This window comes from Colossoma macropomum, unplaced genomic scaffold (assembly GCF_904425465.1).
Source record: "Colossoma macropomum unplaced genomic scaffold, Colossoma_macropomum, whole genome shotgun sequence".
NCBI lineage: Eukaryota > Metazoa > Chordata > Actinopteri > Characiformes > Serrasalmidae > Colossoma > Colossoma macropomum.
The window spans coordinates 16,518,035-16,538,386 of NW_023494798.1; the positions used below are offsets into that span (position 1 = coordinate 16,518,035).

Here is a 20,352-nt window from a genome sequence, read left to right on the forward strand (position 1 = left end):
TTCCCTCACATACGGCGGCTGGTAGGTGGAGGCGCGTGGACGTTGAACCTATTGATCTGCTGCTTTGATTTAGGATTAAAGGATCCATATCTCACTTTTTTCGTGGATTTTTTTTTCTCTGAGATCCAGCCTTTGTGTTGGTTCATGTATCAAAAGCAGTGGTAATTCTTTTTTTCTCCATTTTTTACCCAGTCTCCACCCATCACACCATCCCTGCTGAAAAACCCTTAAGTGCTTCTGTTGGTTCCTGGTGGTTTTGTAGTGTGTTTTGGCTTTATAATGGGTTGATTTCACAGTGTAAAGGATCCTACTGGTTTCACAGGTGACCAATGGCTGGTTCTAAATGCATTTGATGGTTTCCTAATGGGATCTAAAGATGTACAACAGGAAACTAGTGGTCTCTGTTGGAAACCATTAAGCCAATTCCCATTAGAAAGCAAAACCATTACGTTTGAATCCTAATGGTTTCCAATGGTACTTTTTCAGCAGGATTGTTACACGAAGCTGGGAGGGTGAAGACTAGAGCATGGTGCATCTCTAGACATATTAAGCCAGCAGCCATATCTTTTTGAACTTCTGCTAATGCAACATCATTGAACAGCTCAACACACTTGGAGGAGAATCCTAAACACCAATTCTGTAATGTCAGCTAACAGACCTGCACTGGGCTTAGAGTGAGCAAGACCACTTCTGCCCTCTTGGATTCCCAGCCACAGATGGCTGTGGCATCACTGAGGATTGAATTCGCAATCTCCTGATGTTGGGCCCAGTCATATTTCATTTTACATGACCAACCTCTCGTTTATCCCTTAGAATTAAACAGGCTGCGTCTTTAAGACTGATATATGTTACTGACCGTCTGTTCGAATTGTACTCAAAAAGACTCTTGCAGCTTCAAAGTTAATAGGCAGATATATACAAATGCATAGTTTATGACATTATAAAAGCAGTGAATTTAAAATGGGGTGTTTCTGCTGGTTAGTTTCCATGTATGGACTGACTGGACTGTGGAGTCAGTGGTACATTTTGAAACTTAATGTTTGTATACTGCATTACACTATTATTTTAAAAAATATATTTAAATGTAGTTTTTCATAATATGGACCCTTTAAAACAAGTAGAGCAAAAGTAGCAAACAGACAGCCCCACAGCTGGTCATCAACAGGGGGTATTTCAGAAAGCAGGATATATCGAACTGTATAATCAAGGTTGGGATGTAACAGAATACAAGTACTGGAAAAACATATCCAGAATACAGAAAGAAAGTATCTGTATTTAGTCCAAGTTACATGTTGTGAAGGCACTATTCAGAATACAGTCACTTTTTAATTTTTTAGGAGAATACTTTTAGAATATCTTCTCACTAAATAAAAAAAAATATATATCTATATATCTATATCAATATCTATATATACATATATAAATATAGGTATATGTACCATCTTTCAAAAAAACATCACTGTTTATTAAGTAACTACACTGTTAGAAATAAAGGTTCTGTGCAGGTAGATTTTTCATTTGTCAGGGTACAAACAATGTAAATGTTTCCTCAAAGGTACAACAGTGGTTTTAAGCTTTAACTGTGTACCTTAAATAAGTTTTTTCAGGTGAAAAGTACATATTTGTGCCTTTTCATAACCTAAAGTTTTAAAACAGAACAATAAAATAAGAAGACGAGACAGGGTGTGTGGAGTCAATACAACTTAGAAAATATAATTTTAATGAATTATAGTACAATTATGTTCCCTGACTAAAGTTATTGAGACGTACCCTTGATGGTACCACCCCAGTGACAGTTTAGTACCTTTTTTCTGAGAGTGTATTTTGAAATCAGCACAAAACATCAGCATGCAAAGACTGACTCTCAAGAAGAACTCAAAATTGGCTTCTGTACAAGCACCAAAGTTCCTTCTAAAGCCTGAATAGACTGATAAATGACAGTGATGAGCCAGTTATTAATCTGAGCATTAGAAACTCTTCTTAGGGGTAACTGAACTGAGTAGTGGACATTGTACTGGACTTTCAAGTTACATAACTATCATTCGTTCTTGTGTTCCGTGGCAAGTTACATACCTATCATTGATGGAAAATCACATAGCTACTCATTTTATAGTCAATTTTGCAAGATTTCATTATTGTGATATGGTGATTTGTTGACTAAGGCAGTGGGATTATGGGAGCAGTGGTGGACAAAATGACAAAATATACATTGGAAATTATGTATTCATAGTTAATTTGAATTTTTCATAAAACATATTCTTAGAAGAATTACACAAACAAAACTGCCAACCAGTAACAGTGAGGAACAGCATGAATTAAATAAAAATTAAAGCAGTTTTTTACATGTACCTTATCAATATGTGCTGTAAATGTATTCTAAATATATTCTGAATATGTTACTTTTATGTATTGTAATGAAACACATTAATGAAAACATTTAGGACAGTATATTCAGTATTCAGGCATCACTACTTTTTCAAATTATTCTGCCAAACTCTGTGTATGACTTATACCAAAAGTTCAGGGATGTCCAATCAGAATGTCCTTGAACTCTGCTCTTATTGGACAGTGACTCTTGGTCTGTTTTATCTGGCTCAGTGATTCTGCTCTGTGAAAGCAGTTGCCTGGAATAAAGACACACCTCTGAATAACACCTTTGAAATGAATTTGAGCACCATGACTTAATCACCTATTATCAGTGCCTGACCTCACCAAAGCTCAACAGAATCAGCTACAGCAACGTTCCTGTATCTAATGTAAAGCTTTCCCAAAGGAGGAGAGACTGTTATCAAAGGGGCGACAAATTCGATATTAATAACTTGATTTCAGAAGAAATGTTGGACAATTTGATGCTGGGATACTTTTGCACAGAGTATAAACATCACATTTGTGATGTCTCAAGCACAACTTTCACAAAAGATTTGCTCTCTAGTGAACACTCTGTAAGTAAAGACTGCTCATGACAGTTATCTTGAATCACAAAGGTTCTTAGAGGGTAGTTTCTGATTAATAACCAATGGCAGGAGAAAGCTGTATCTAATCACTTAAGCCATTCTAGTTTGTTCAAAGGTAACACCAGTTTATGAATTTATGGTCAACTCCTAGTATCTATTATTTAAAACATGTAAAGCAAACAGACTCCTTTACCAATATCTTCCTAAGTTTTTTCTTGAATTTGTTCTTGAGAAAGGTCCTAAGAAAAAGTCTACATCAGATTCATGATGTAAGAACTTAAGCCACATAAGTTCGCACCTTTGTGCTCTTGAGTGTGTGTAGATTCTGTTCTTACCCAGAACAAATCCCATATGAAAAAACATTGGTAAATATCAGAATCTTGGTGAAAACTGCATGAGTGGGTTTTAAGAAAGTATGGTTGGTTTGAACATTTAGAGCAAAGTGTTAAATAAAGAGCACCACAGTCGCTAATCAACATGTCTAATGTTTATGATTTAATGGAGATTTATAAAGAGCACATACCAATAATTCAAAAACAAACTGGTATCGCTTTTCATATAAAAAAATAACAGTAAGTCTGTAACTAAGCAAGAAAAAAGTTATATATACAGAGGTATGCTGACTGAAGTACTTACAGTACACGCATATATACATAGCAGGCTGTATTGTCCCTGTAGTTGTACAAAATCAGACTAAAATGGACTTTCAAGCCATGCACTTCTTTGATATAATAACCATCTCTGCTTTATACAAAAATAAGGAGTGGGGTCACTTTAGTCACTTGACCAGATCTGATCGTAATCAGTGCATAAAACGCTGGTCAAAATTTCAGCATTCAGTTTGAAAAATTCAATGTGAGCACATCAAATTGCCTGCAATTCATTTTGCCATTTCTACATTATGGCATTGTAACGAAATGTGATATGAATGTTACGCAGCTGACTTGGCACTGTTTGCTTTTTCCAGTTAAAATTTTGAGTCATTTCTCATTGTGCTATATATACTGCGCTCGCTGCAAAACAGAATCTCAAAAATGGGGGGCGGATACAGCAACATGAAAGAAGACCATGTATGCAAGACACACTGATTTGCGTATCAAAAGGAGACAAATATGCATGCAGTCTGGAGAGCATGAATGCTGACATGAGTGGGTGAACAGTACACAAACATTTAAACAAACACAAATTAAATGCTGTACATACTTACAGAGCTGTAAATACATATAGTATGCCCCACCGCACAGCTTATGAACAGGGTTCAAAGCATTAACCTACATAAGCACTACATGGGGAACTGCACTATGGCCTAGCATAGAGGAGAGACCTCAAAGTGGAAAAGATGTGAGCAGGTAACTAACATCTAAAGGTAGTTTTAGGGAACACCTATCATTTGGAACATGTCCCATCGCTGGCCTGAGGAGAGACATATCTGTCCTGGCAAAGAAACATCCTTGTAAGTGTGGCTAGTTGCTGTTCTGTCTCTGAATCTTGCATCCACTGCTTGATGCTGGCTCTTCATTGTGTCGCTTCATAGGGACCGTTCCTCGTCCTGGGAATTTTTTAAACAAATGAATAAACAAGCAAACATAATTATTACAACAACAACAACATTAACAACAACAATAATAACAGTTGAGGTAATTCATATGTTACAGTTGCATTTCCACTTCAAATATGCAAAACATGGTATGTGTTACTAATATTCAATCTTGTTTGGTATGAGCATTATGGAGTGCTTGGCTCACCTCGCAGTGTCTGCTTTGAATCTTGCCTGTGAGACCCAACTCTGCCAGTTCCTGAAAAACCTTGAAGAGGAGAGAAAGATCATTCATTCAAACAGAGACCCACATTTTTTTTACTCTTTTTTCCCCAGAGTAGCCATACAATGCATTTTCTGCCTGTACTGCTGAACTGTGCATTTTTTCCCTTCAGTATCATTGATGGAATATAGTTCAATGTAAATACACTGATGGATTTACAACTAGAAGTAAACTGGTTTTGCAACTTCATAAGTTGGCAAGCATGTCAATATTTATAACAGTGTTTTTGTCATGTTTAAATGCTACTGTGGCAATTGTAAATATTTTCTGATAAAAAAGCCACAGCCGTGCTGTCCCTTTCATCTTATTATCTCGGCTTGAATGTCTTTGTGGAGAGATGTGAACTGTTATCACATAACGGGTTCTCATCTCTCTTTTCACCCCTGTTGCTCGCTAGCAGCTTAACACAAAGTTATTTCACAACACACACACAGCACCAACAGTGTCCTATTTGATGTGATAGAGTTACAAAGAAAAAATATTTTATTTGATTATATTAATTAAAAATATCTGAGTCTATTTCCATTCTGACGGGAGAATGGCCACTAGAGGGCCTGATAAAAAAGAGGATAGTGTAATGTCACAAGTCATTTTGGACCTTTTCTGTTTCCATGTTCACACGATATAAATAATATATAAACATTGTTTTCAATGGAAAAAAAAATTAAAAACATGAAGTCCTGATATGACATCTACTACAATTCCATTGTCGCTACAATAATTTCCCTTTTGCTATGGAATGCAGTTCAACAAGAACTCAACTTTGCAAAATCAGTCTCTTATCATACTCTGCAACTGTACAGAGCAGGCTCAATACTCACTATTCTGTGGCTGGACAATAATGCCATGTTGTTGGTCACTATGGGAACAAGAGAAGGTGCTTGCTGACAAATCTTCTCGAGGGTTGGCTGGGGTTAAGTGCACTGGTAGACAGAAAAAAACGCTTAATCAGTAAAGATTCTAAGCAATTCAAATAGCAAAAGAAGCTCCTTTTAGCAAGGCAGCAATATGTCTGGCTTCCTCATTAACACTACATGCCATTCATGCTTCATGACCACAGAATAAGGAAAGAGCAGCCAAGAGCAGTAAGTCTGTCTGAGCAGCTATGGTGGTTTCAGATTTAATTTTTGAGGGTGAAAGAAGAAGGTACTCATAATGAACCTTGCCGGTCACAGGTCAACCACAATCTGAACTCAAACTTAAGTCTGTTTCACTGTAACTGAATGTTCTAGTAGTCTCTTATTTTATAACTCCTCTGGGTGACATCATTCAGCTCCCTGAGTCATCAGCTGTTTCCTCAGTGGGAGCTCAGTTATAACTAGTAAATGGCCAGCATTAGTCAGTGAATGAGCAGTTAAAGTACCTGCAGCACTGCTCTCCTGTGCGCTGTCTCCAGAGCCTGCTCCTGCACCATCGCCATTACCACCAGAGTTGGACGGCACAGTGGCCAGAAGCCCTGAGATACAGGAGGGTTAGAAATTAACAGAAGATTGATATTGGAATACTAGACACTTGTTAAGCATTTTCTTAAGAGATCTTGTGATTTTTTATGTGTTTTTATGCACATTTATAAAGACAAACAATAAAGGTTATTTCCTAAAGATAATCAGTTACTATGGCTCTGACCAACACACTAACTTTAATTGTTAAACATTAAATGCAATATGACTAAACAGGTCTTCTACATCTGTATGCCTGATGCTTACCAAGACCCCTGTAGCAGGACAGCTGCTGGTAGATCTGTTTCATGCGCTCAATGTTTATTCTGCTGGCCTCAGCATGGTTGACCATGGGCTTGGGGTAGTGCACCCCTATGATGCACTTAGCAAGCTTCTGCACACCCTCTGGTGCATTCCAGGGATCATAAATGTATTTGGCAGGAAAACCCCTCAGAATGGGCAAATACCGACTGTAAAAAAAAAAAAGAAAAAGTTAAATATGAATATTAACATCTTGCTTTAAATGTTCAGCTAGAGCAAAGTGCTCGGTGTTAAATATAACTGCTCTGAAGTAAAAGTTAAACACCAGTTAAGTGGTAACGATGGTAAAGAGGTGCTACCGTATATAATCTCCATTAGGGTCAGTGCGGCGGCCAAAACCCACTGGGCAGTAGCAGTGGAAGAACTGCTGGAAAAATGAACTGCAGGAAAGCCACATCCAGCTGCCTGCATTCACACTCCAATCTGCATCCAGCAACAGCTCCTCAAACACCTGGAAAACAGACACACAAAATTATTACTCATGTAAAAAAAATGTAAACATATATTTAACAGAAAATTACACAGAAGCTTCGGCAACTATTAGAAGCTTCGGCATTTAGTGTGTCCACCTTTTGCCTTTTTTTATAGCTTTCATTCTTTTCAGGAGGCTTACTTTCAGTTTTTTAAAGAAATCTGCAGGGTATTTTTCCACACCTTCAAAGTTCAGTCTTGAAAAGTTGGCTACATTTTCTGCTCATGATCCTTAGTATCTTTTACCTAATATTTCTTAGAAATATCTCCTGAAAAATGAATACCTTTTACTTAATGGCCAACTGGAAATTGAGGAAGGGTGGTCTCTGAGTTTTGCACAATACTGTAGTCACCCAGGTAACAAATATTATAACATGGTTATTTTTTGAAATTCCAGCAAGAAGGACCTTTAATGATAAGTAAATCACCCAAACCCAATATAATGATCAGTAAGTCATTCAGCTTTCTCTACCTTCATGCCCTCCTCCCAACTGATCCACAGGTCTCCTCTGGTGAGGAAGCAGGCAATGGCATGTCGGGCCAGGTGGTGGATCCAGCCCTCCTGCCTCAGCTGGGTCATGATGGCATCAATCCAAGGGAAGCCCGTCCTGCCCTCTGCCCATTTGGCCAATGCCTCCGGGTTCCGGTCCCAGGGGATCTGCACGCAGATTGGGTTGCCCTCCATTTTGTCAAAGCGTGGGTTGTTGGTGGCAGCCGTGTAGAAAAACTCTCGCCACAGTAGCTGGCCATAGAGGGACAGCGGAGGAATGCTATTCTTCTTCACCTGATATTGACAGAGAAATGGAGAGATGCACAGAAGTCATCTACTGAAATAACGCCTTTAGACTAACCTTTGGTAAGATTAGTCATATTTTGATGGAAGCCCATCACTTTCTTTTGGCCGGATTTTTTAAATGTCTTTCACACAACTAATTCAACTTACGGGTCCCTTCTTCAGCTCACCTTTCTGTAGAGGTCTGTGAGTTTGAAGTAGAAGAGTCTACAGGAGAGGCAGCCAAAGCGAAGGTAAGGGCTTAGGCCTGTGGGGCTGGCCAGTAAGGAATTTGCATTCATCCTGGGACGCTCAAAGTTAGCTACCCATGCCTGAAACAAAGACATCAAAATCATATTTGGAAAAAATAAAGCAGCTACATGCAAAGATAACATGCATATAACAAATTATAAAAATGAAGCAATATCATTGGGTGGATGTTTTGCATCAAAACATTTAGTGTATTGTAGTCTTCTATCTTCTCTAGCACTCTCTCTTCCTCCTCATCTCCCTCTGCCTTTTCATAGTTTGTCTTGCTTTAGAACTCTCTGTACCCCAATGTTCAGAAAAATATCAGAATGCCTTGCTCTGCCTGGAGCTGTACAGATTAGCAGTTAAAAGATATATTAAGAGGAAACTACTTTAATCCTGTGTTAAAGCTACACTGAAGAACAGAAACAAATAACATAGCTCACATATACCCATGTACCCTGAATTGTGTACTGCCCCTGCTCTTTTAATTGGTTCTTTTGTAGTTCTAATTGGTGGTGAACACCTGATCATGCACTTGAAACTATAACTGTGAAGAGACTTTTCTGGACACAAACAAACAATCTTTTAATTGTAACAAGAATATTTTCAAATAATTGCAAAAGGATTACTTCATGGCGGTGTCTCAGGGCACTGAAGACGTACAAGACTTTTTCTCCTAATTTACCACCGTTGAGTATGTAGAAACCTGAATATCTTGCAAGTGAATGATTAAGCCAGCCTAATGACCCTCTTCCATTTGATTTATGTGTATTTGTCTGTGTTGCATTTCAGTGTTTACTGCATAAGAACTGAACTGGTAGAATTTCTGAAGTCAAGAAAATACAGGCCTCGCTTAGGCAAAGAACGATTTATACCTGACCTCATATCTCGTCAACTGCCTGATTATCATTATTGCAAGAACAAATACAATTCATTATCCAAGTATGCAAATCATATCAATCAGCAATTTCAATTCACTCCAATTCCCATTCTTTTGATTTACACTAAAAACTTAAATGATTTCTATAATGTAATGTCTCAAAATGTCCCTGAAATCTACTGTTATGCAAGTCTAAGATCCTGCTCACCTTTCTCTCCAAGTGTCTCTCCAAACGAGTCAGAGCCTCAGTTTCTCCTCCTGGCCACACAGCAGATGATAGGCCCTCCGTCTCAAAGCCTACAACACAACAACACAGATCAAGCAATCAAACACTTGCACAAACTACGAAAATACATGTGCATGCTTTTCATGTACAAGAATGAAGTGGCGGCAGTCTTACCAAGCTCCTCCAGTGAGGGCACACCAAACTTCTCATCATGGTCATCACTGATAGGTGTTGCACACTTGCCCATGATCTCAGCAGTAATAGTTTCTGCTGGCGTTTCCACAGCATCCATTTTGCTGATGAGAGTTTGGAACCGCTTATAGGTGAGAGGGGACTGCCCTCCATTCAGTTCAATGATCCTAATGACACAGAGAGAAAGAGAGAGACATCAAAATAGTGTATAACACAGTACATCATACAACAATGTTGGATTCAACACTATTTTGTAGCCAAGGTGTGGTGTGACGAACAATGACACACGTTGCACATGTTTCCACTTACCCCAGATGTAGTCCATCAGCAAAGAGATGTTTGGTGTCTAAATTTTGCTTCATCAGTTTAGCGCTGGAGCTATGAGGCTAACATTGCTAACAAACACTAGATGTCAATAGACACCCATATCCTTTTCATAAACACATTCCCAAAACTTCTCTCAACCCACTCATATCCCATTCAGGTCTTCATTGAGGCGTAGACATGATGATGTGTTTTAGGACATGGTATAACTTACTGTGAACTAGAAAAATAAACAAAACTTTGCTGTGTACGTGAACGCTGTGGGCAGCCACTTTTGACAACCAGTGCTGCGCCAACTGTTCATTGCATGCAAGCAGGTCATGTGGACACTACAGAGTACCTTCTGTTGTTTCTTTTTATAGATAATACTTAATCTTGATTGATTTTTTTAACTGAAGATATATGCGTAAAAAAAGAAACAACAGAAATTGCAAATCTAATCTTAGCGTCCATATGCCTCTGAGACCTGTGTGCATGTTGAAGGGAAGCCGGATTCTGCGACTCAACAACTCGCTGAAATTTTGTTCAGTTTTATAGTTCACAGTAAGCTGTACTGTCTGTGAAACCACGCTGACAAGTCTGCATGACCTTAATGAAGATATGGATGAGCAGGGATGAATTTATGGAAAAGATTTGGGTGTATATTGACTTCTAGGGTTTGATAGCAATGTTAGCCTTGTGGCTCCAGCACTAAACTAAAGAAGCAAAATTTAAACACTAAACATATCCGAGCTGACCAACTACATATGGGCTAAGTAGAAAATTGTGTAAATTAATTTTTTTGCTGAATCATTCTTTAATATAGTATTATATCAATATTAATGCAAATGTGTGGTGCATTAAACACTGTTTTATAATGGTGTGACTTTCTGAGATGCTATACACACCTTTACAGGAGCCATGTCAGTTCTGTACATTGTTCCTTATTGTGCCACATTCTGCAAGCATGATCATGCTCCATGCTCAGCTAATGGCAGAAATCAGTGAGTGATTCAAGCCATATGGCACTGCATGTGTGCATCCACACACACACACTTACTTGTCCAGATCGTAGAGTGTGTGGGAGATTCTGACAGTGACCTCCACCCCTGCTTCACTGGCGAGCTTTTTAATGGCCGCATCCCGCTCCTTCCCAAATGGTTCAGAGTCATACTCGTATGACAGACGGGTGATCTTCCACTCCTGTGGCACAGAGGAGAAAGTGTGAGTCAAATATGAAGCCGCCCACACCTCTTTACTAAGGACTTGCAGCTCCTACTGACCAAATCGCTTGAGTCTCGCTGGAATATCATGAACTCCAGGCTATTTATGCAGAGCACAAACATGCAGAGCACAAACAAGCCAAGGCAGTGAGGCACTAGTGACTGATCTAACACAGGCACCTGATAAACCAGTGCTGTTCTAATTTATACTGGTGGAGTAATTGGCATGAATTTATACAAGCATGTGTCTACACAGGGTCTTCCTGCTAATATCGTCTCATCAAATGTTACAGCTTTGATGCCTTAAGTTTTGTCTGACAGCATTGCGTACTCTCTTCCTTCTCAACAATGGCTTTCTAATGGTGACCTCTCTGTCAGTACAGCTGTAAGATCTTGTTAAGTATGACACCTAATGTGAACAAATGTCTTGTTTGTCATGCCTCATTAAAGCCAATGTTATGTCAATAAACAGGTAGTTTTTACAGAAGTCATAGTTTAAAACACTATCACCTTCTCAAAATTCGACTGTTAAAAATAATGCAAGTGGTTGGGTGAACAGCTGTCAATCACCTTAAATAGCCTGGGAAAGACATCAGTGGGCTGGCCTCTGATGACAAACAGGCGTGAGTTGAGTTTGCGAAGGCTGGCATCCAGGTCCTCCAGACACTGCAGTAAAAACCTTGAACACAGAAAAGAAGAAGAAAGACCAGCAAAATCAGCCCCTATAGAAGGTTTAAGTTATGGCCATAGTCGTAGACATTGTTACAGATCATGATACTGTTTTGTATCATTAAAAGTTTGATAAAATTAAAGAAATGTCCATGTGCTAGCTAAAAAACATTCTTATAATGTGCTTCATGTGTGGAAAGGCTGCAGAACAGCACTACACCAGCCCTTGAGCAAGCAAGTGTTTGACTTTGTATGTTATTTAACACAGTATAGAGCGAAATTAAATACTACATAGTACAATAATTCTCTATCACAACCAAAATCAAATGTCCTTAAATGTAAATTTCTCCTTCAGTACAAACTGCATGCATGTTACAGCTGGTCCTATGTAACATGTGTACCACTGCCTTTGGCTCTTTGTAAACAGCTCAAAATTGAAAGTCCTCAGTTATTATATCTTTGCTCCGTTGTCAAGCCAAGCCTTCAAAGTAATGAAATAATTCTGTCTTGGCCTCTGCAAAATCAGCAATTATAAGTAAGTAATTTAAGTTATTATAATTAATAATTAAGTTATATAATTATAATTAAGTTATTTATGTTGCTCTTTTCTAAGACAGAGCTAAAAATTGCTTCACAGTAAAATAATGAAAACAAAAGTTGAAATAATAAAAAGAAATTAAACAGACACACACACACAGTTAAGAACATTACCTATGATCACAACTACGAATAAAAGTGAGTCTTTAGGCGCTTCTTAGAAAAAGATATAGACTCACGGGGTTTAAAGGATTGGTTAGACTATTTTTAACACCTTATGCTGCAAAAGCCTGTATGTGGACCCCCACTTCAACTCTCTAGTCTCCCAACTACACAATTTACTTAACAGTAGTTATAAAGGATAGTTATAACAGTTACTGAATAATAAGTCTTAAGATTAATAACTGAATAGTAAGCCGGCAGTTTAAGGCATTAACGGAATCAATGCCATAGCAAGCAAATACTACATCACCAAGAGTCACAGTCTCCCTTTATCTGAGAAATAAATCTTATCCAAAGCAAGGTAATCATTAGCTTTAAAAGATATGCAACCAGAAGTTATTTACATTACTAAAAAGTACCTTCTTTACTTTTAAAAGGTTATTATTTACTTTTTATTCTCTAATGTTCAGGACTGCGAAGGTAATTCATTGAATCACTGTGAATCATATTGAATCACAAACATTTCTGGTATCAGTGACTCTTCTTTCGAAAGCATCACTGCGTGACCTTCATTGTTTGGAAAAGCCTGGAATGATTTTCTTCTAGCTGAACTCAGATATCAGGCACAATTAGACTCATAAAGACTAAATCCTGTCTGAGCTGCAGCTGTACCTCTTCTGCCCTGTCAGAGACATCACAACGAGACTGGGTCAGCAGGGCAGAATCCAGTCCAGTCTGTCTGCAGCTTTTCCACAGACGTCTGATCCACTCTGACCTGGCCTGGCCAAGACACAGTGGCATAGAGCATACTTGCTATGACTCACTGGGTATGAAACATTATTATGGCCTTCCTTCCACTCTCAGGTGTACAAGTGCATATTATGCCCAAGACAGATATTTGTTCTTATGTATTTAAACCAAAAAGCACTTAAAAATAGCCCAGTTCTTAATTTGAAGATTTTCAACAAAAGCAGCAGGGTCAGAGAAAAAGAGAAATGGAGAGTAATCTGGGACAGATTTTGTAACATGTACAAGCCAAAGATGATTCATTAGCCTACACAGAAAGATGTATTTGTCAGTTTTCCAGAAGGGCTGTTTAAATTACAACTCTATACAAAGCAGTTACACCCACACATTCAAGAAGCTTGAAAGCCAGCAGCACTATTTCACACATTAGTTCAAGGTATCCATCACGTTGTGAGGAGAACTGTACAGCACTTTTCAGTAGCACACCTTGAAAGCAGTGCTAATGTAGTGCCAAGGGACAACTCACAGTAATTCAGAGGACACTCTGTACAGTGTGTATGCTCCCCACAGTGCTTTTGAGGGAGTGGTGCTTATGAGCACGGCTGCCTTGTAACAGCGCCTACCAAAAGAGGAGCGGCGGCAGCACCGTTCAAAGGAGGAGGAAAAGTAGGTCAGGTCTGACAGGGGAATGTGGTAACAGCCTCTGCTGACACACTGACCCAGTTCCGTCTGCCCTGCACCAGGGCGGGAGACGTGGGGCTGCTTTACGTTACATCATCACCAAGCTATGGGAGTAAGTGGCCAGGCCTTCCATGAGGATCTCCCATCATGCAGCCAGACTCCAATTACTACAGACAGGAACTATTCTTAAACAGGAACATATCTCTGCAACTGTTACACATTTGACCTGTGCTTGTACCAGTACATTTAGGTGTACTTAAATAATGTAATTTTACCATAAATGAATTGAATATGACATGTTATGACCAGGCATTAGTTATGTTTTGGCTTAAATAACTGCAAGAGTACAACAGATGTATTTAAAGACAGGCTAACCTTGATGATCAAATTTGACTTTACTCACACAACTTTATTAGTACATACTTATCAACAAAGAATAAACTGGTTTAGTAATAGTGGATTAGTTTAACGTACCTAATGGTTTACACTATTATTATTATTCTGAACTAATCAGTACAGAACCTCAGATACTATTCCCTATAATTTGTGAAAGATCAGACGTTTTGAATTGGCTACAACATTGAACAGACACAAACAGCCTATTCAGAGTCCCAAGAGAGGTCCAAATGCATAAACATAAAAGGGAATTCTACCAGTTTTTCAAAATGACTGCTTAATTTCATCATTAAGATGTAAACAAAGTCATTCAGAGTGATTTGGTGTAAAATCGTTCATTGTCGAGAAACTCACTGACTCAGATTTCTTTACAGTAGTGGTGATTGGAACCAGGGGTCGCCATGTCTACAACACAAATATAGGCATTTTATTTACTATCCAAAACCACCAGCAAACCCACGTGTCTTCTGAGTTTTTATTTGTATCTTATATATGGTGATGATGATAAAATAGTGGAAGATCTGAAAGAATATGTTTTTTGGGGGACTATACTGCCTCAGAATGTTCTGCATGTCCTGCTCCACCATGAATGCATTTTAAAAAACGCATATTTAGGCCGAAATCGTACCTCAAACGTCCAATAAAACAATGTCTCAGGCCTCAGTCAGTATATTTGTAACTATTTCATGCAATAACTTTGTGTAAGGGAGCTTTTAGATGCATTAAACTTCTTCAGACGTCTGGTTCCTATCACCACCACTGTGAACAATTCTGGTTGCTTGTAAGTTTCTCTAGAATGGGACATTTCACATCAAATCATTCAGAATTACTTTATTTTTATCTCAAAGATTTAATTATGTATAAATTTTGGAAAATCGGTGAAATTCCCCTTTCAGTCCAAATTCATAGTAGAGCTAGACTAGAGGCTCAGCAGTAGTGAAAATGAAAACTGTTTAGCTATAGACCAGACTCCAGACATTTAAATTGCAATTTGCGTCGGTTTCAAGACATGACATCTACTTATATGACATAACTTACAATTACTAAAAGTAGTTAGACAACACTGGCCTGTGAGTCAACTCAGCTAAACTAGAGGCAGCTACTGATATATACTGCGACTACTCTGAAACATGTTTATACACGTGTGCACTAAGTTACTACTCTGTAACTACACGCTTCGCTCTATTTTCGGTTGGAATTTCGTCTTAATTCACTTTATCACACTTTATTACTGCTATCTCTGACAGGCCTTGCGCTTTTCCAGTCTCTTCTCTGGTTCTGCGGAGCAGAGCACGTGCTGCGCACCGAGGCCGAAGTCGCCAATGCCAACTTACTTACCTCCATCTATTGATCCCAACGTTTGACGAGCCTGCAAACCAGGGGTCCAGTATGTACACACAGCGCAGAGTGTCCGCCCCCGCTATGGAGTCACGGAGTGAGGGGTTATCGTGCAGCCGCAAACCCTTCCTGAACCAGTGGACCGTGTTAACCACCATTACTCCCCGATATCGCCCTCCCTCCGGGGCTGCAGTTGGCCGGCTGTGATATCAATAACACTCCCGACCAGTCGTAAGACGATTCACCAGCGAGCGTCGCGTCAGATTCAAAGTTTTAAGCAGTCAAAACAAGTGCGCTCGCTTCGACAGTTTAATTTAACCTTGCTCCAGAAAAACTTTTCCCATGTTGACGTTGCTGACGCTGGCAGCTGTTCTCGGCGCGTCTGTGAGCTGAATCATCCAGAGCAACTTCGCAGACACTGCTTACATACGGTAGATACTTTAACAGCTTTAATAGACCAAAACCGACCAAAACCGCGGGTGCTGGTAAAGGAGTTTCTTCTTTGAAACTGGAATATATAACTGACAAGTCCACGTTAAAAAATAAAAACAACTGCGAAGAGAAATACCCGAAGCAGCCGAAAGGTGCCTCCTCGCCTTTTCCTCCAAAAACACAAACGGTTGCTTAGCCAGCTAGCGTTAAGCTCAGCTAGCTAACGAAACATCTTAACCAGACAGCGCTGAAAATGCCAGCATGGGTAAGAAAAACCTAGAGACCGTCGAAATTCGACCCGAATTCAGTGTTTTGGCTCGGTTCGTCAGACTGGGCTCCGGCTCTAACCCTCCCGATCGCTCTCGGTTGCCCTTTTGTGAATGTCAGCGTTAATTCAGCTCGTCACTAGCTCCGCCCACACCACCGACTCGCCCAAGCTGATTGGTCAGGATTACTCGTATACGTAACGTACAGTCACGTTTTCATGGTGTGGATGTTGTGCTGTCAAAATACATGACATAAAACACTGTTAAATGAGGTTTGATTAGCCAATAGAGCTAATATTGGTTTTATGTGATGTGATGAAGAAGATGTTTAAGTCACTTATTACAACTCTTATGCGCGTATAGGGAAATAAAAGGAGGCATGCATGCAGGCTTATTTAGGCGTGTTGGTCGGTTCTGCAATCTGATTGGACAGAGGAGGAATACCCGGATGGGCACATGAGCTAAGGCAAGAGGTTTGATGGCCGCGCTTCTCCGTGCTGAGGCGCATGTAGTGTTTGTTGGGACAGATCATAGTCTGTATATACAGCCTATGGGACAGAGGAGATATATTATCTATCCCATAGTCTATATTACAAAAACCTGATGCCATATAGATTTTTCCAATGACATGCAGTGTTATCAAAGAAAAAAAAAAAGAAAGAAAAAGAGAGAGAGAAAATTTTGAACATATTTCTTATAAGCTATGCGCTGTCTTAAAGGGGCAGTAGGATCATTTATTTTCTTCTAGTGAATCAAAAACAGTTTGGAGTCAAAAGAGGTGGAGTTTCTCTGTGTCAGCCCATTTCAGTTGTACATGGCAAGATTCACAAAATTGCCTCACATATTTTAGAATTTTAAATACTGCTAAGTCCTAAATGTCTAAACTAAGAAGTCTGCTGAGAAAAAGACAATCAGAACCATTAGGATTAAAACCTGATAGTTTTACTTTCTAGTGAAAAGTGGCTTAAGGGTTAGAAACATCAAATGCATCTGGAATCAGTTCCAGGACCCCTATTAAACCGTGAGAATCCTTTACACTGTGATATCAATCCAACAGGAAAACATAAAACACCATTACTGGCTATAGGACACCACCAGAAACCAACAGAAACATTTTATGGTTTCTGTGATTTTTTTTTAGGAGCATATTCAAACCCTTACTTACAAACCTCAGCACCCACCCATAAGTTTCAGAAAACTGCCATATTCAGACTGTACTATTGGAACATCCAGCTGAATGTAACTATTAGAATGTAAATTGTATTGAGACCTATTTGTTGATATGAATGCAGACAAATATGAAGGAAGCTGACCGATTATCGCTTTAAAGACAAATATTATCCCATGAATTTGTTTTCGCACTGAAAGTGAGGGCCATCCAACCATTCCGAGTCCGGTGAGTGCAGCATAGTCTTTGAAGTATGCCTATAAAAATATCACCATAATCTAAAATAGGTAGAAAGGTAACTTCAACTAGTTTTTTTCGTGCCTTTTGGGTAAAGCAAAACCCAATCCTAAAATAAAATCCCAACTTCAACTTCTCTATCCGTTGTTCAACATGTAATTTGAAAGACAGGTTGTCATCCAATATAACACCCAAATATTTTTAAGATAAACCTAAATCTATTGTTCTGCCCAGCAGTGTGTAAATTTGTGGCACAGATGACCTCTATATCAAGTTTTTAGAAAATATATTTTATACACACATTTTGTCTTTTGATCATTGTCTTTTCCTTCGGGATCAATAAAGTATCTATCTATCTTAAGAACAAGCCTTAGAGAGCTAAGATTGTGCTGAACCTTTTTGGATATTTGAAAGAGCCTCTGCTGGTGATGAAGCAGAACAATAGATAATAGTATCATCAGCATAAAAATGCATATCAGCATTTAAAATATTATTGCAGAGGACATTTCTTCATGGGAACAATATGGTAAGTACACAGTATTTGTACAATTTGGAAAACATTAGCCTATTTGTCAACTGTCACTCTATTATGCAACTGTAATATTTTGCAACTGTCCGTTATTACATTTGTTGAAATTTTGTAAGCACATTTAGTGGGAGTAAGTCAGTTTTAAAATAATTTTATTATCATAAATTATAACTGCTGCTAATGAGTTCTATATTTCTGAATACCAAGCTAAAAAATGGGAAATCATTGTTTTATACTCTGTAGTTGTACGGCTGAAATCCATTACTATCTTTATGATAATAATAAAAAAACAGAGTGCATACGTGTGTCTGTGTGGGTGTGGAGTTATGGGCTGTTTTCTTACGTGGTTAAACATTCAGGCAAACTGATTTACGCTTGTACTTTAAACAAACAGACAAATGCATACCATACAGTTGAACTATGAGAGGGATGACAATGAACACTAGATGGCAGACTACTACCAAAAACTGAAGCCATGTTATATAAAGGGTGCAAGAAGACAAATAAAGCATAAATATATTATGAATTGTATAAGAAAGTGCAATATACAGATTTAATAGGCTATCTAGTATATTTTTTTCTTTGTCACACACGCTTGACTGAAAACACTGTTGAGTGTAATTCAAAAACTTTCATGTTCCAGTTTCTGATGTGAGTACTCGTCTTCTAAATGATACAATGCACTCTCTCTGCAGCCAGAAATCATCAATGGGCCCTGTGAGTGGATTGAATATTGAATACTTTTTAATTCTTTAGACCTTTTTCAAACGCTGAACATCTGGATACTTTGTTCTGATCTTCAGTTCCATCTGAGGGACATGAATGACCTTCACGGGCAGTGTAAATGCCTTTGAGCCCACAAGAATCCCCCATTCAGGATAAGCAATACATTATGCATGCCATTCATTATTAATGAGTAAGAGTCTTGTTACATTCAGCTCCATCTCTGGACAAGACAGGTGTTCATGTGATCCCTGCTGTTTCTCTTCAGACACATGCTGCTCTTCGTGACCTGCTGGATTTAAACAGGAATATTTCAGGGTAACGTGTATTGACCTGTACTGAGCAAGAATGAGGGCTGTACGATATTGACCTAAAATGCAATGCAGCTATCAGATATCATGATGACGATATGAGATATAATAAATAATAATTATAATGTGTCTCTGACTGGATGTGATGCAAGTACAGACTTTTTTTGGATGTGTTAACAGAAAGCTAACTAACTCCAAAATTGCAAAATGCAATATTACAAAAGCTCCATTTACCATTGTACAAAATAACAAAACATTAACTATTAATAGTTACTCATATCAGCACTGCAAGCACGTTTGTGTGCACTAAAAGGATGAGAAACGTCAGCATTACCTCAGTAGCTTTTTCTATGAAGGCTACAAAACAAATATATATTTTTCTATAGGTGCACAAGATCGAATACAAATTTTTGTTTATTTTTGCTTAGTTACCATATCTGTTTGTTGTGACAGTAGAAATTACAGCCTCACACACTTAAAACACAATACTGGATGTGAGGACAATCCTAAAGTTTGATGTGTTGTTACAGGCTTGTAGTTCAGGATGGAGTAGTTTTTAAGTTGTGAATGGTAATGACGTCTTTTCAGTGCTGTGTAGGAGGTAATCTTATCTGTTCTGTCATAGTCGCTTTCACAATGTGTTTATTGCAGAAACTCATATCGTGATAACAATAAAAAAAAATATTTTACAGCCCTAGCAAGAACATATATTATATTTCTTTCTTTAGAAATTCATTTTCTATGAAAGTGTAGAACAAGTCATTTATATTTTCTTTTGTCTTTGTCGACTCTCAGTCAACAAAGACAAAATGGAAATTTAAGACAAAATGTTCTCTTCAGTTCTCTGAAACTGATTCTCAAATGTCATTGTTATGCATGTTTACAAATGCAAAATGTGCAAATTCAGAAAAAGTCCAGACTCCAGGATGCCAGGGAAAGTACCGAGCTTTGTTTTTGAGATTTCTAATTGAATGGAGATAATGTAACACATAATTCAGGAGCATTTCAAAGAACACCAGTATACTTACTCAGCTTTGCACTCCTGGATCTGTCAGAGTGCTGGATGTGTGTAACATCACCCAGATGGGCCCTCTGCGTTTTTTTATTCCACCCGTATTTGGACAAACCCCACCTCCTGCACAAGGACTGGCTAATAGGCTAATAGTATCCTTCCTTCCATGTTCAGATTGGTTTATAGTATTTTCCTTAAGCACAAAGAATGGCTTATAATATCCTTGCTCCTACACTAGGATTGGCTTATAGTATCCTTCCTCCTGCACTAGGATTGGTTAATTGTGTCCTG

At 38.5% G+C, this 20,352-nt stretch overlaps 1 protein-coding gene across 1 annotated transcript; it reads right to left on the bottom strand.

Moving 5' to 3' along the window:
- Nucleotides 1-3,426: 3,426 nt before the first annotated feature.
- Nucleotides 3,427-16,208, bottom strand: cry1b (cryptochrome circadian regulator 1b). The gene is made up of 13 exons (XM_036584944.1): nt 15,384-16,208; nt 11,424-11,532; nt 10,691-10,833; nt 9,310-9,494; nt 9,118-9,206; nt 7,969-8,109; nt 7,478-7,789; nt 6,834-6,985; nt 6,481-6,683; nt 6,138-6,230; nt 5,596-5,697; nt 4,700-4,759; nt 3,427-4,503 (listed from the first exon to the last, which is right to left on the bottom strand). The coding sequence occupies exons 1-13, from the start codon at nt 15,539-15,541 to the stop codon at nt 4,418-4,420; spliced, it is 1,833 nt and encodes a 610-aa protein (XP_036440837.1). The 5' UTR covers nt 15,542-16,208; the 3' UTR covers nt 3,427-4,417.
- Nucleotides 16,209-20,352: the final 4,144 nt, after the last annotated feature.

Coding starts and splice junctions, on each gene's coding strand:
- cry1b (XM_036584944.1), bottom strand. CDS start 15,541: ATGGTGGTTAACACGGTCCACTGGTTCAGGAAGGGTTTGCGGCTGCAC. Junction 9,207..9,309: donor GCCCTCACTGGAGGAGCTTG/GTAAGACTGCCG, acceptor GTTGTGTTGTAG/GCTTTGAGACGGAGGGCCTA. Junction 6,986..7,477: donor GTTGGGAGGAGGGCATGAAG/GTAGAGAAAGCT, acceptor TCTGTTTTCCAG/GTGTTTGAGGAGCTGTTGCT.